Below are 16,775 nucleotides of genomic sequence, written 5' to 3' on the forward strand. Positions count from 1 at the left end.
TATAACTTCCAAAACCACTGTGTGCACAGACAACTCTAGCCTGACTGCAATGAGCCCAAAAATATCCCGCTATTGGTGCAATTAGTGTTAATTCTGTACCATCGTCATGATTAAAGTGTTAATGCTGAAAGCCTTTAGGCAGTACACATCAAAAATGTTGGTGCAAATATTCCTGCTCTCCTTTGCATCCTGTTGACTTTTCTTTAAGGGTACCTTTTAGTCAAGAGAACAATTCACATCAGAACATCCAACACTCTAGTCTGTGTTAGGTGCTGATTGGATAATAGGCTAAACTGGCCAAAAAGGTGAACATTTCAGACATTTACAGTACCTTTTAGACACCAGCATGCCAACATAATTGTGTAAGTGGATCTGCTTTAGTGTTTGCATTCATGTTTGCCTCCCATCATTAAAGCCATTATGGTTGTAGAGTTGTTTTGATCACAAGGTTGGTCCTGTTATAGGTCAGCCATTAAACCAAGAGTGAAACATCCTCACAATTGTCTCAATTATCCCATTTAGACTCACAATTTCCTAGAACAAGTACCACAGCTATTCACAGCTTGTTCTATATTGCAAGAATGTACCTGGATGAGCATTTTTAATGTATTGTTTAAAAAAAAATGAAGAAATAGTTTCCACCAATTTCAGATGTTGGGTTGTAGTTTAAGACAAAGGATTAAAGGCCCAAATAATGCAAATTTTGACTGGCGGTACAACAAAATCAGTCAGTTTGAAATCTCAACTGATGTTGAAATGAGGTCTACCAAAAAGCATAGGATAGTTCAAAACATTGTCAGCTCTGTGGAGCCATGCAGTGGTCATATTGACACCCATGGGTGCAGCATGGAGGGGAAAAGGGGTAGAAGAAGATGATGGGGAAGAAAGCAGGGACAGAGAGCAAGATGAGGATGATTGAGGAGAAGAGAGCATGATTATGATGGTGGAGAAGAGGAGAGCAGGGATAGAGTGCAAGATGAGGATCATGGAGCAGAAAGCAGGGACATGGAGCAAGATGGGGACAATGGCTAAGAAGCAAGCTAGGACAGAGTGCGAGATGATGATGGAGGAGAAGAGAGCAAGATGATGACGAAGGAGGAGAAGATAGCAGGGATAGAGAGCAAAATGAGGATGATGGTGAAGAAAGCAGGGGTAGAGAGCAAAATGAGGATGATGGAGAAGAAAGCAGGGATAGAGAGCAAGATGTGGATGATGGAGAGGAAAACAGGGATAGAGAGCAAGATGTGGATGATGGAGAAGATAGCAGGGATAGAGAGCAAGATGTGGATGATGGAGAGGAAAACAGGGATAGAGAGCAAGATGTGGATGATGGAGAAGATAGCAGGGATAGAGAGCAAGATGTGGATGATGGAGGAGAAGTAAGCTGGGAAAGAGTGCGAGATGATGATGGAGGAGATGATAGCAGGAATAGCGAGCGAGATGTGGATGATGGAGGAGAAAGCAGGGATAGAGAGCAAGATGAGGATAATGGACAAGAAGCAAGCTGGGACAGAGTGCGAGATGATGATGGAGGGGTTGATAGCAGGGATAGCGAACGAGATGAGGATGATGGAGGAGAAGAGAGCAAGATGATGATGATGGAGAAGAAAGCAGGGAGAGAGCGCGAGATGAGGATGATCGAGGAGCAGAAGGCAAGGACAGAGACAATAAAATGAGGATGTTGGAAGAGAGGAAAGCAGGGAAAATTATGTTTTTTTCTTAGGGTTTTGAAGAGATTGGCTTATTTATTGCGACACTGAGGGCCCCTTGCACATCTCATACTTCCTGCTCACTCATGGGCTGTCAAAGTCATTATAGTGCATCACTGAGCAGCAAGGATGACGGTAGTGAAAATCAAATGGCAAAAACTGTACAGAAAACTACAACATGAGAAAAGCAAGGAGCAAGCAGGAGTGCTATTTAAAATTGAAATGTCTAATGATACAATTGAATATATTCATAAAACAACACAACATCTGTTGCTTGACTGGCCAGCTAAGGGGGGCATTGTGGAGTTTTCTTTCTGGGGGTCCAAAAATCCCTTGCTACGCCCCTGTTGACACCAAATGTGAGGATAACTTTGACAAATAACTGCAACAAGAACCTTGTAGTGTAGTCAGCCTTAGAGAACAGTCTAGTTGTCATGATGCATCTTGAAACATCCAAAACTCAAGCAAAGGTTCAACTACTTCTTCTTTTTCCCAGAACTTTTAATCTGGGTTGAGTTTCCCAAATGAGTCTGAAGCTCTTTGCTCGGCGTATCTCATGTTCTCGGAGCCTTTTATCACTGAAATATCTGCGTTCAAGTTGTTTCAAAGCATTTGCGGCTGCACTTTTCTGTACAGAGTCACACCGGAGAGAAAACTCTTCCACTTAGTCTGCAAGAGTTGTGTTACATAAGTTATTTTCACAAATTACACCGACTAAAAATCAAGCATCTTCACAAAGTGAAACCTCCAACCTCCCAATGTGGATTTATCAGATGAAAGCGCTGAAAGGCTAGGAGTGGTTTTGTGCTTTTTACTAACATTCAGGCTCTGAAAGGACCATGTTAACAGCATTCAGACACAATTTTTGTTGCATACAAAAAGGTGATGTGTCTCTTCTGAACTCGACTGGAGCTTACAAGGGAAGCAAGAGGTGTTGGGAGTTTTTGAGTCCCACCTTTGACGGCGTCTCTTTGGTTCAGATCATTTAATAAAATAATGAAATCAGGTGGTTGTCTCCCCTTTATTTCCTGCTCTTTCTTCTTGTGTCACTCTTTTAATTTAGGGGGAAAAAAGCAGCCAGTGGGCAGATGGGGATCAAATTACCTTCACCTTTTTACCTGGCGCAATTAGCGTCACGCTTGCTTGTCATTTCAAATTGACACACTGCTGTTGTGCTCTGTAATTATTCACCCGCCTGGGGAAAAGCTCTCCGCTTTAACCAATAAATAACAACAACACACACCAACACACTTCCACACGCAAAGGCATCTGTGCCCTTTTTTACCTGCAGCATGTTTAACATGTCTTCTACCATTACAGGGTCATTGCACATTTTCTAATTAAAGGTTCCATTGTGTGAATGTGTGAAACAGCCTTTTAAAGTGTCTACACTGAATGGACAGCATTCAGATTTTGGGGTTTGAGCATCAGGACCCAAAGCAGCCGTTCTTCCTACTTAGGTGCCCTCTTCTTTGCCTGATCTTTTTTAAGATATCTTTTTTATGGTGGGAGGAAAAAGGCTGGGTCCTGTTCTTCAAACCACAGAGGCCTTATTACTCCACACACCCTCCCCGTCTCACCACCAAGCACCCACAGAAATGAGGCTCAGGCGACAACAAGAAGGGTTTAAAGGAGAGAGAGAAAAAGAGGGACCACAATCAGAGAAAGGCAGCCGTTTTCTTCCGCAGGGGGGAAAGAAGGAAGTCCAAAACCCAGCTTTCTTTGATCTTGTGTCTTTTCTTGTGATAAATCTGTGTCTGTGATGCCTTTTGTTTTTGCTTTTGTACTCTTTTTAAAAAAAGGAAAAAAAAAACAAAGCAAAATAAGCAGCCATGAACTCTTGCTGATTTGTCCTTTTTGCTCTTTCTTCTTTTCTTTTTTTGATATTCTTTTTTTCCGTTTTTTGCCAGTAATCTTTTTTGAATTTTCTCTTTTCTCTTTTTCCCCCCTTTTTTTCTTAACCCTAGGTCCGCTCACAAAAAAAACTGATGAATCTTCAATGAACAAGCCTCGAGACGAAGGTATTTTTGTTGCATGTTTTTCCTTTTTTCTTGTTTTGAAGTCTTTTTGGGGGATGTGTTACACATGCAGTAGAGCTCACACACAGGTCAGACATCCTTTAGGTGGGACTGGAGGTGCATACCGATGTGTTCGTTTCAGTGTATGTGCTGACAATTAAAAAGCTGTCTTTGCTATGCTAATCATTAGTAACCTTGATGCTCATAACGCCTGGCTAATGGAACCCCCATACCCTTCATTATAAAGGCGCCTCGGTGTGTTTTCTGGAGCTCTCAAACAAAAGGGAGCCTCGGACATCATCATCATCATCACCACTGTGCCCTTGAAAACACACCGGCCAACTAACAGCATTGTCACCACAAAACAAAGCACCCATTGAGTACAGCCTACACAATAAGGAACATTATTAGCGCGCCTCAATCCCCAGCTCAAGGATGAAATTGCTATTGAGAAGGACCTGCAGCAATATTCAGCCACCCTTATTCTAAGTCAATGATGATAACATCAGATCAAGCATGGGTGTAAAAACGGGGACATCCAAGGACTCTTGTGCCCCACTTTTGAAGATTTGGGTTTAACAGTGAGGGCGCAGAACTCCCAGCCGGATGCTAATTTATCTTTTACCTGCAGCACATACACTGTTGAGGGGGTTTTATCTGCACTTTCATCCCCCTCCCGACTCTTCTTCTCTTGTTCTTTTGGTCTTGTTTCTTGGGGAAAAAGATGACTGGTGATATTTTGATGCATATTTCTCTTTATGCTATTTTGAAGGGGGTTGTGCGGGTGAATCTTTTTCTTGCTCCGCAATGCTCTTTGATTTGGAGTGGTTCCGTTTTTTTTTTTCTTTTTCTTCTTTTTTCTTTTTTTTTTCTTTTTTTGAAGTTTGGAGTTGGAGGAAGTTTGGCGCAAGAGGATTTTCTTGGGGATCAAAATGCTCCCAGCACAGACACAACTTTTTGAGCTGCTACAGTCAGAAGGTAGTAGAGTCTAGTTAAGAGTGTTTGGGCCTTTTCTAAACATGTCTGTCATCTACCGTCCCAATACAGCCATCTGACTGGAAACAACAACTCAGACTGGATATCCTCCCAATATTAGGTACTTAAAGGATAATACATGAAGGGGAAAAAGTGACTGAAACATAGGTCAAGGTTTAAATTAAAAAAAAAAAAAAAAAACCCTGAGGACTACACAATGGTAAACACATACATTCAAAAAAGTCAGATTATTTCCTTTGTTTAGGAGGAAAGATAATTATAGCTCGGAATAATATAGCCACCCTGTTCCCGCTGGACTCATACTGGAAATTACTTCCTATAGACTTCATTAGTACCAGGGCGATAGCTGGAATCTTAAAATACTGAGGTCCTTCAGTGTGCCGAAGTTCACCACATTCCTCCAATAAAGAGAGGAATTACAATAAAGAGTGAACGTGTTTGATTGTTTCTCCTCTAAGTCCTCATCAAAGTAAAGAATGGCACACTCTAACAGAAGAGTTTGACATTAGAGAAGCTCACTTAGACATTTCATTTAAAAACATTGATTTAGGACTGTCAGTTTTTAAAGGTGTCGTTAATCGCTGCATTTTAACAGTTGGTCATGATTACTCACACTTTTAATTGCATACTGGTGATTTAGTTATTTTATTTTCAGGAGTTCACATTGGCCAAATTCCTCCCTGTGTTTTGATTCTGGAGTGAAATGAATGCATAAAAAGCACTTTATGAGGCTATTAGATGTATTATCAAAGTTAGTGTTGGTCTGAAATCAAGACTTAGATGTAGGAAACAGCTGCAGCAAGCCTGTTATGTGAAATACAGTGTGTATTACTGCTGTTCATGAAAGTATATGCAGGAGTGCATGTACAAAATGACTCCCTGAAGTCTGGTGATTCTGATAGGATGTGACTCTGTTTATAGATTTCAGGGTGTGTTCATTTATTTATTTATCTATTTATTTATGTGCTGTCTTATTTATTTATTTTCAATTGTTTTTATGTATTTGTTTATTTATCTATTCATGTATTATGTTATGTTGGGATGATTTTGTTTTATTTATGTATTTATTTATTTATCAATATGCTGTCTTTTTATTTATTTATTTATTTATTCATTCATTCATTTGTTTATTATGTGCTGCTTCATTTATTTATCTGTTTATTTATTATCCAATGTGCTGTCTTTTATTTAATTAATTATTTATTATGTGCTGTCGCATCTGTTTATTTATTTATTTATTTATTTATTTATTTATCTATCTATCAATATGCCACTTTTATTTATTTATTCCTTTATTTATTATGTGGTGTTTCATTTATTTATATATTTATGTATTTATTAACCAATATTTTCCTTTTTTATTTATTTATTAACCGATATGCTGTCTATTTATTTATTTATTTATCTATTTATTAAATGCTGTCTCATTTATTTATTCAGTTTAATTTTTGTTTGCCTATTTTTTTATTTATCAGTGTTGTCCTGTTTTTATTTATTTATTATTTGATATTTTATTATTTGATTTCTTATTCATTTATTTATCAAATGTGTTCTAATTTATTATTATTATTATTATTATATATATATTTTTAATTATTAGTATTATTATTTTTAATTATTAGTATTATTATTTTTAATTATTAGTATTTCATCATTTAAAAATTATTGTTATCTCCCTGTGCAAGTAACCCAAGAGGATTTGGGCCACTGTAAAAAAAAAAAAAAAATCAAGACACCCCCCACCTCCTCACCACACACACACACACGCACACACACACACACACACCATTCCTAGAAAAGTCAGAATTCTGACTTTATTTTAAAAGAATTTGAAAAGCAGTTGAGTCCCAAAAAAACATTAAAGTCATTATTTTGTGAAAGGAAAACAGTATTTTGTGTAAAAGAAAATCTAAATTCTAGGATTAAATTCAGAATTTTTAGAAAAACAATCATCATAATTCTTACAGGGTTTTTTTATCCTTCGAAAAATAGTAGCCTCAAAATTTTGATATATTCTCAGAATTTAAAAAAAAAAAACAAAAAACTTGGATTTTTTTTTTTGTCCTGGCCCTAATCCTCTTCCTTAGCTCAGGTGAACTGTTCATGTTAAAGTTTTTCCTCCAGTCTCTGTTCTTTGTTCTGCTTTTTCTTCATGCTGCTGCACAAGGCACTCTACTTCCTGTTCTGATAAAATCCAATATACACACATATATATATATATATATATATATATATTATAGATTGAACGTAAAATCATTTCACAACAGTTGTGGCTCAACTGGATGTGCTAACTGACACGGAGACCAGCCTTGATTTTACCTCCATGTTAAAGGGGCATCATGTGATTTATTCTGTTAGACACTCCGCTGTTTCTTTAGTGAATGATGCAGTTAAACTGAACAGACTTCTCTTATCTTGTCATCAAATATTGTCTTAAACTAATCAACATATAACAGGCTAAAACTAACATTACAGCTCCAAACCAGCCAGCAGTCATCCTCATCCTCATAATGTCATAAAAATGCATAAAGTAGCTCATTTTAGCTACGTAGCACTCACGTAACATCAGAGGTGAAGCTTTGGCTCTGACTTCTCTGATTAAAAATACATTGAATAGATCCATAAGTGCTTTATAAGCATCCAGAGTGACAGACACTTAAAGTAAAGGAGTTCTCTGTGTTTCAGGTCATGTAAATGCAGCGTTTCTCAGAGATGGAGAATTAAAGGCCCATTGCCACATGCTGTTATAACAGCTTCCTCTGTCCTCAGCCTTCTTAGTCTCCAGGCCTCCACATTTTTCCTTCTTTAAAGCAGCAGCATGGTGACAGCAATATAACAAAATGTTTACAGTCCACTACTGTCACAACAGCTTACCTGGAAATAAATCAAACACACCCTGCAGGCTGTGATATGCACATTGATCCCGAGCCACTCAGGAGCCTGACTAGTGCTGTTTTTCATCTTAAAGCAAAGCTTTGTTACCGGTGTGTGACCTGCATTGTCACCAGAACACACTCTACTGTTGTGTAATGTGTTTTCATCGAGAAGAAACAGACATTAACCTTGCAAAAACTCTCATTGGATGATTCCCTCCTCATTTCACTATCAAAGGAAATAATAACATCCTTAAAATGATGGACAATTTTTAATAAAAGGACCTTGAAATTACATGGCCTGCTTTATCAGATAACAAAGGCGGTGGGGAAAATCACTCCATCCATTTTGTCCAGCGTTCTGTCCTCATTCTTTCAGCTGTGTATCAACAGCCTTTTCAATTTGTGCATGCTTTGAAGCAGCAGATTCTAGGCCATGCAGAAATCTATTCATATGCTATTCTATTCAAGTTAGAAAGTACATACTGTACAGTGGGGAAGAGCTGCAAAGAAATACAGCTGCATCCTCCACCCGCACAGACGACTTCATTCAGCTGCAGCCGCTCCCTCTCTGCTCTGCATCAGGTGTGAGGGAGCAAAGGCTATTGGGCTGCAGCGCTGCTCAGTGTCGACGCTCAGAGAGATTGATGGATCTCAGGCTCGCAGCACGGCTCTGTGCATAGGTGTGAGCGTGGAAGGAGGAGGGGGGGATTACGCACCAGAGCAAGATTGAGCTAAATCAAGAAAGAGACAGCGAGAGTGTGCTCCTCTGCTATCCCGGGTGTCAGCTCTGATCAGAGACAAACCAAAGCCACCTGAGCCCCAAACCTGGAACATATTTCTGCCAGGAACAATGTCACCTCTCTGTGACACAGACAGGGAATAAGATAAACTGGGCCACACAACAAAAACATGGACACAACCTTATGAGGGACAGCCAGAGTTTAATAAATCAAATTTATGGCCCAGATGAAGCGTAAGGTGTTCCTGTTTACTCTATAGAAGATTTAAAATACAGGACAGGAGCGCTAGTTTAGCTCAGCTAGAAGAGCAGGTGCCCAAAGCTACACTCCTGGATGCTCTGGTTGTAGGTTCAAATCCTGATCTGTGTTGTTTAGCTCATGCTTCCTCCTCTGTCTGCCAAGTCTAGGAATCTGTACAACCACACTTAAGTACTACAACTATACAATAACAAAAACAATAACAGAATAACACTGATGAAGTCAGAGGTAGAATAAAGGAGGACTCCATGGCTGGTTTTACTGTAACATGTAAGAGGCTATTTTGTAAAGATATGGTTGTGATGTGCCTTGAAATTTTGTCTTGATCTTACGTGTGCTTTGGGCAAATAAAGATTAAAAACCGCTGCCTTAATACATCTCCCTACAAGTTACTAAATTCTCTCAATAGGCTAATTGAGCTGTGAAAAAATCAAAGTAAAAATATTTATACAATTGAGGTGAAATAATCCAGAGTAATTATCCAGAGGAATGCCACACCAGGCTGTTATTTCAAAAAAAATATAAGCTGGATGGTAATCTCACAGTTGTCTTCCCTGTGACACCTACACTACCAATCCAGAAACAGAAATTTACTGAATTTAACTAGAGGTTTTTTCCTTTTTTTTTTTCCTTTTTTTTGGCCTTTGTCAGGATCATTTGGAACAATTGCAAACAGAATCTACCCATAGGGACATGCAAATCTGCTACAACAACGTAAATATGGCTGTGTTTTAGAATTTTCCTGTCTGTTTTGGACAAAAAATGGCGGAAAAAATAGGCAAACTTCTATTCTCTTAGGAGCTTGAAAGGTGAAAGCTGTGACAGCCAAAACTCCACTCACCTATTCTGAAACTGTTATAATTAGAATATAATAGGATACAATACAATAAAATAAAATGAAATAAAATAAAATAGAAAAAAAAAGAATAGAATAGAAAAGAATAAAATAAAATAAAATAACATAGAATAGAATGACAGCATAGAATAAAATAGATGGATTAGAATAAAATAGAAAAGAATGAAATAAAATAAAATAAAATAGAAAAAAAGAATAGAATAAAATAAAATAGAAAATAATAAAATCGAATAAAATAGAATAGAATAGAATAAAATAGAAAAGAATAGAATAAAATAAAATAGAATAGAATAAAATAGATGGAATAGAATAAAAGAGAATAGAATAAAAAAGAAAAGAATAGAGTAAAATAGAATAGAATAAAATAGAATTGAATGAAATAGAATGGAATATAATAACATAGATCAGAATAAAATAGAATAGAATAGAATAAACAGAATAGAATCGAATAAAAGGAATAGAATAGAATAGAATAGAATAGAATAGAATAAAATAGATTAGAATAAAATAGAATGAAATAGAATAGATTAGAATAGAATAAAATAGAATAGAATGCCTTCCTTTTCACTGCACATTCTGTACAACGAAATTAAAACGCCACATCTTATAAACAGTCCTGCTGTAAAAACAGTTCAACCAGGAGAGACTAAATACAAGTTTAACAATAATTTATTTTACAAATTTGATAAAAGAGAAATGTGCAGTCTTTGACGTTAAGACTCCATCATGATGACTTCATGTACTTGAAGAGGTAGTGAGGAATAGGATACTCTCCAGTGGAGTCTAGACACTGGTGGTGGTGTTGAGAGATGCAGGATCAGATGAGGAGTGGACTTCCGAGAAGCTGGACCAGGAACCATGAGGACTGAGATATGCAGATGAAAGACCTTTGAGGATCTGCTATGGGTTGCACCATCTGAGCAAAAGTTCAAACGTAGCCTAGTTTGAACGTAAGTTCTTTCTTACGACAGTGTTCACGCTCTCCTAACATTTACAGTGTTGCACCAGCCGTGATAGTTCTAACGTAGGCTCAAGTTATAACTTAAATCTTACTCCTACCACCTACTAGGTGTAAAGTCCTCCAGAGAATATGTCTGTCATAATGATAGCTCTGAGCGGCGGGATAACCCGGAGGATGACGAGGGTTCAAGGATTTTACCATGATCAGTAACAGTTTTCCGTGAGTGGAGATCATTTCTGCCGTCCGCTGCTAAATTGTCTTGTGTTATTAGCGATCCCGCCACTGGATGGCAGTGTTGTTATCATATACTGGCTCTAGGTTTAGGCTGTAGGCTTCACAATACTCACATATAAAAAAATGCCTTGTTATATTTTTCATCCAAACTGGGTGCTGTTTGAGGATTAACAGCAGTTAGCATATGTTATTTTTAGCCGTTAGCATCTGCAACAGACACTTGGTTAAAAAAGGCTTTGACTTGTTAGGGTCAACCTTACGTCTCTGTGGTGCTACTGAAGTTATAACTTAACTAGTTTCAGTGTAGAGTTGAGTGTGGACTTTACACCATAAATAAAGGCAGGACTTATGCAACAGGCTACTAGACTAGACGCTGATTAACTGAATGGAGGTGGCTGGGGTGGAGGAGGGTTGCAGCGTCTGCACAGAGGCTCGCTGACTGTAAAAGAGGAATAACACGTTTAAAATCTGACAGGTGCATGATGATTGGTCAAATTTGGCTGATTAGCTGAGCACTTAGGAGAGTGAACGCCCAATATCAGCTGATCACCGGGGGGGGGGAGGGAGAAAGAAGGGCTGAGCTCCATAAAATCACAGAACATAAAACCAGTATACCTTAAAAACAGTAAATAATGAGGGAGAGTAATGAGGGATATTGCTCTAAAGTTAGAGGTAAGAGAAAATAAAGCCATGAGCTAGCATTTCCAGTTCTGATGGCCCGGGGAAAGCAGCTGCTTTAAGTCTGTTTGTTTTGCTTTCTGAGCTTCTGTAGCATTTCCCAGAGGGCAAAAAGTTTATGGCCGGGATGGGAACTGTCCTTGATTATATTTCTTTTTGCCTTGTTGAGACATCGTGAGCCTGCAATGTCTTCTGGAGAAGGCAGAGGACAGATAATAATTTTCTCTGCTGACCTTATCACCTTTTGGAGGGCCTTCCTGTCAGCAGCTGAGCAGCCAGTATAGAATCAGTAAACCAGCACACTCTCAGTGGTGGAGCCATAGAAAGTCACCAGCAGATTCTCCTTCAGATGGTTTGCAGGAGTCTAAGAAAGCTGGGTCTTTTTGACAACTGCTGTAGTGTTTGCAGACCAGGAAAGGTCCTGGGAGATGGGGGTCCCCACACTGTAAAAAAAGATACACCATAACTACTCAATAAAATTGAGGCAACAGATTGCACGCAATATTATTAAGTAAATCTAACTAATGTTAAAATTTGAGTTGATATAAATCAAATCAGACCCATAAGATTTACCCATTCAAATTAAGTAGATTCAACTATAGCACACAAATAATTTAACAAAAACCTAAACAACAATATTAAGTAAATATTAATAAGAGAAATGTCTAAATTAGTAAAAGGTACTGATATAAATAATTAAATACAATATATAAATGATATATAAATGAGTAATACTAATCTTTATATTAAGTGCATTTTTTTTAAATTTATTTAATAAAATTAATTAAAATGTAAACATAATCATTTCTTGGGAATTAAATACATGTTTGTGTTGTGACTACATTTAGTCTGAGATTAGAATTGGTTGAACAGAAAATACAGAATAAATATTACTTAAGTAACATTTAATGCTTTACAAAAAGTTACACTTTTAATTAGACTTCATTAAAGGTACAGCATTTCAAGCAGCCTTTAACATACAAAAGAACCTGCCTTTGAAACCTTTTTTTTTTTTTTTTTTTTTTTGAAAAAACACATCGGTCTATTGCAATGTATTCCAGGAAACATCAGGACTTCTGTAAAGTGTTTTCACAACTTCAATTTCCAAATAAATAAAATGCCTGTCTCAAATGAGACTCCCAGAAGACCTGTTTAACAATAGTTGCTGTCTTAAAGAAAAATCCTACTGAAGTGCATGTGCCACAAGATAAAAAATAGTTAAAATGTAATAAATACACATTAACACAATGTAGAAAAACAATTTTACAACAGATGACCAAAGCAGAAATTGTATTTAAGTGTCCAATTTGTTACTAACATTCATTGTGTGGCACAACAGCCTGTGCTGTCGACCCAGCCTTATTTCAAGCCAGAAGTTTGCTCTTGAAGGACTGGACTTTCTTTGACAGCTTTGACACATCCAGTTCCATAAAAGTTTTGGAATACCTCAAAGGTGTACTTAAGCTGCCCGGGATAATCAAGGTTCAGTGTTTAGGTCAAGCCAAAGAGGAGACAGCAAGCTCTGGCTATGTCTCCAAGTCCTGTGATAACTTCCGTGGCCTCAATGACGACTCCAATTTCCTTTGAGTTGTCACTTGTGGAATGTCCAGCCTTTGTGATCACAGTGATCACCACCACAAGCTGCTCAAGTTCCTCCAAGTCCTCTGTGTCCTGCAACATGAAACTGTAATCAGTGTCATGGTCTTAAACTATCAAGAGATTGTAACACATCAAATTACAAAACTGTGTATCACAAAGATTTTTGATATAGGATTTTAATGATAGCTATGCAAATGTAAAGGTAGATGACAAAGCAAAAAAAAAGTTCAAATATCCACCAGTGATTAGAAAAAGGGAACTGTAAAGGCCACAGCATGCAATTCACATCATTTGGTCCTCATCATCAAACCATTCAGAAAGCACTTGTCACTGTCACTCAAGAAGAGACCACTACATCAGGACAAAAATGTTTCATCGAAGGAAAAAGGTGATCACACAGAACTATTCTGTAATGATTAGCACAGAACCTCGTCTCTGAGGGAATGGGTGGATCCAAACCATGCAGGTAAAAAGCCCTCTTAGCTTAACTGAGCTTACAGACCTTCAGGTCCGTACTGCTTTCTTAGTATGTGCTACACAAACACTAAAACATGTTATGTCAAGCCTAATTCATTTGAAAAAATTATTATTTCCACATCTCCATAGATCTGTGCCTATAGTTTTTGCACCACTTGAAATGGCGTTTTATGGTACACTGCAATAATATCCATCTCAACGTGCAGGTATTTTGTCAATGATTGGTGTTCCTTCCTCGAGTAGAGTTCAGAGAATCAGAGGCCCATTTAAAGCATGTACTACAAAACTGAAATTTTCCAGGCATAATCTGGAGGAGCTTTATGTGCAAATGCAAACACCAAACAGTGGATTCACAGCTGTGGGAGGAGGTTAACTGATGACAATAGATGATTATATTTTAGTGTGTCTGGTGAATGCATTCAACGAATGCTTGATTTGAGCTGCAACATTTTGAACGCTGCAAAGCTAGCAGTAAAGCAAGAGAGAACATCCTGTGATTTCTCATACATAAAGGCTGTTAAATTTGTGGTGAAAATAAAAAAAAAAACTAATGAAAACACACAACTGCAGCTTTCTGCATCATGTTCTGCCTCTTGTACACTCTATCCAGGTGCTGCCTCTCACCAAACCCAAGCACTTTTCAGAAAGCATGTGAACATGTCTGACATTAACAATCTCCTGCATGCTAACACATTTGTGAAAGGGAAACTCTGGAAGATCTCCAAATCTTCATTAGACAGTTTCCAGTTTCCATATTGCAAAACTGATCATCTTAGGGGCCACTGAAGCTGTACTGTGTGGCAAAAATATGTTTAAAAAATTGTGACACAGCTGTATTAATCTATTGACAGCAGTATCTAATCAATAAATATCAATACTTCACTTGGTTAAATGCAAATTAAGCTCACCTACATTCAATTCTGTGAACAGATGTTCTCCATTTTCACCAAGGTATTCTATCAGGCACCAAAGGTCAACATCTCTGGTCCTCTCAACAGAAGAGTGTGAAGAATCCTGGCAAGAAATATAACAACTAATAAGCCAACCATAAAAACACAAGGAAACACAGCACACTGAAGATGTAGATTTCCATGTAGAAATTAATGCAACACTGTCAATATTTTAACATTTATTAAAAGTGCTTTAGTGACCCATGTATAGCCTATGTATTTTAACTAAGGGTAATGTAAAATTTGTGGCAATTCAAAGAAAGATTTATGAGATCTTTAGCTGCATTTGAACACACCATTCTCTGCCATACATCGCAACTCAGATTATGAGTGTCAGTAGACAGTAGAGCGGATGAGCAGGGAAAACTCTAGAAACATAAAAACTGTAACACTGCAGAGGGTTTTCTATGAAATTAATGTTGGTGTAAACTATCAGTGTAAAGGACAGGTGAACAGGCTCTGGAAAGGCAGGCTCTGTTTACACCTCTGCCAAACAAAGAGCTAACTTTTACTGCCAGTGTAACTGTGCGGTCCTGTTGCTGATCAGTCATGTAGTGTCATAAGGTGGAGGTAGCCAGGGAGACAGAGGTCTGAGCAGAGCTGAAGGGCAGGTGTTTACAGAGCAGTGCAGCATAGACAACATCAGGTGCAAACAATGATTACATGGAAATCTATGAAAATCAATGATATTTTGGCCTGTCAATGACTAAGTGGCCCACCAGGCCTGCACAATGACAGGGGATACCATAACTATGTGCCAGCACCTAAAATACAAAGAACTCAAGAGATTAATGTAATAACCACGAAACTAAAAAGAAGATATCATGCTAAAATATTATCTGGATGCATAATTTCAAATTTTTACAAGATTTTGCCATCTTGAGTTGTAAAAAAATAGTGCATAGGAATCTCATAAATAAAGCTTCCTTTAATTTTAAAAGGTATTGTACCTCCATTAGTTCCATTATGATTTGCGGTCTTTGTCCAAGTGCTCCACCTTTGGCAAGAAACAGCTTGAGTAACTTGGGTGTGTGAAGGTCCAAAGCAGCCATAAATCTGGGCTCCGGAGGCACAGTAGTGATTCTCTGAAATTTCAACCAAAGAGAAAAAGGCATCAAACCAAATCGTACACATTTCATGCATTCACATACAATATTTTCTGCCGCTTCGACAGAGTGGCTTCTTGATTGAACTGTCTTCATATTTTCACTTCTTGTCTCTTAACAGCAATTAATAGAGTATGCTCACCTGGGAACAGTTAAACAGGGCAGGCCAGCGGTCCTTCATGGCTCGAACACTTGGACAATGGTTGATGACTCTGATGACAGAGAGAGAAAGAACCCAGTTCAGCTTATGAAAAGTGTTCACACATAAACTTACCTTTCAGAAGAGAATATATATTCTTAATGTATTGGGTTAACCTCCTAGGATGACTTTTTCCTGCATGTTTCATGTCTGAAAAAAATATAGTTTTTAAGAACATCCACAAATTCACTTTGAATTGCCTTAGTAGTTCTAATTAATGAGGAGTTAATGTGGATTTTTTAAAGTAAGACATGTTCTTTGAATACACAACAATAGAATGAACACAGAGGGAAACTGTAAAAATGTCGTGTAGCCTGCTAGCAAAAGCACGGTGTCAGGAAGCAGCGAGTGAGGTAATACAGTAAATCTAAGGGGATGAAATAAAGAGGAACAGTTTATGCTTTTCAGCAAGTGAAAAAAGTAATGCGAGAGACCGTGTTGGGATAACTGCAAGCAAGAGTCTCACAGTCACAGTCAATGCGTGATTTAGCAGCTCTGGGCTAACAGCTCTTGGTTGTGATAAATTTCATGTTTTTTTAATAGAGCCTGGTCGTCAGTTTATGAAACTCAAAGCTGTCATGCTCTGTTGTACTGAAAAAGTACGGCTCAAGACACTGTCGCTGCATTGCCAATTTCTCTCCTCGCGTTATTCGAGACATTTTATCGTACCTTTAGCTGCAGAATGAGAAATCTAGCTACGCGCTCGCCATGTTGAATGTTCACATCCCTCCCCGCGCGAGCGATTCCTCCCGGCTTTTTCTCAATTTACATTTCAGGAATAGTATGCAGCTCTTAAACATTAAAATGTTGATACACGGACCCGGCGTTTTTAAGATAACTCTCGTTAACATTTGTGATAACAGAGAGAATCGGTTATACGTTACATGCTCGGTAAGAAGACCGACACAGAGAGGAAGTCAAGCTATTGGAAGTACAGCAGGCACCGTTTGGAAAATAAGATGCTTATTTTACAAGGCGTGATAGCCCTGGATAGCCCTAAACAATCCCCCGCGACAGAAAGTTATCATCTTAACATAAACCCAGTTTAATTTCCACCACAGTTTAACCGCGTTTCTGTAGAACATAACAGTTTTCCTTAAGGAATAGCGAAAACTTGT

General features: G+C 38.0%; 1 protein-coding gene and 1 long non-coding RNA gene across 2 annotated transcripts in view; one reads left to right on the top strand and one right to left on the bottom strand.

Moving 5' to 3' along the window:
• The window catches only part of nlgn2a (neuroligin 2a), a 382,174-nt gene that overhangs the window by 207,016 nt on the left and 158,383 nt on the right, over window positions 1–16,775 (top strand). Inside the window, exon 4 of the mRNA XM_041780191.1 lies at window positions 3,677–3,730. Within this exon, the coding sequence (XP_041636125.1) occupies window positions 3,677–3,730 (54 nt within the window). The remainder of the gene's footprint in view (window positions 1–3,676; window positions 3,731–16,775) is intronic.
• On the bottom strand, window positions 14,330–15,644 carry LOC121505064. Its single transcript, XR_005991515.1, has 3 exons — window positions 15,601–15,644; window positions 15,303–15,437; window positions 14,330–14,416 (listed from the first exon to the last, which is right to left on the bottom strand). It is a non-coding gene; the product is annotated as an uncharacterized LOC121505064 (long non-coding RNA).

The sequence above is a fragment of the Cheilinus undulatus genome, linkage group 22 (assembly GCF_018320785.1).
Source record: "Cheilinus undulatus linkage group 22, ASM1832078v1, whole genome shotgun sequence".
In the NCBI taxonomy this organism is placed as follows: Eukaryota; Metazoa; Chordata; class Actinopteri; order Labriformes; family Labridae; genus Cheilinus; species Cheilinus undulatus.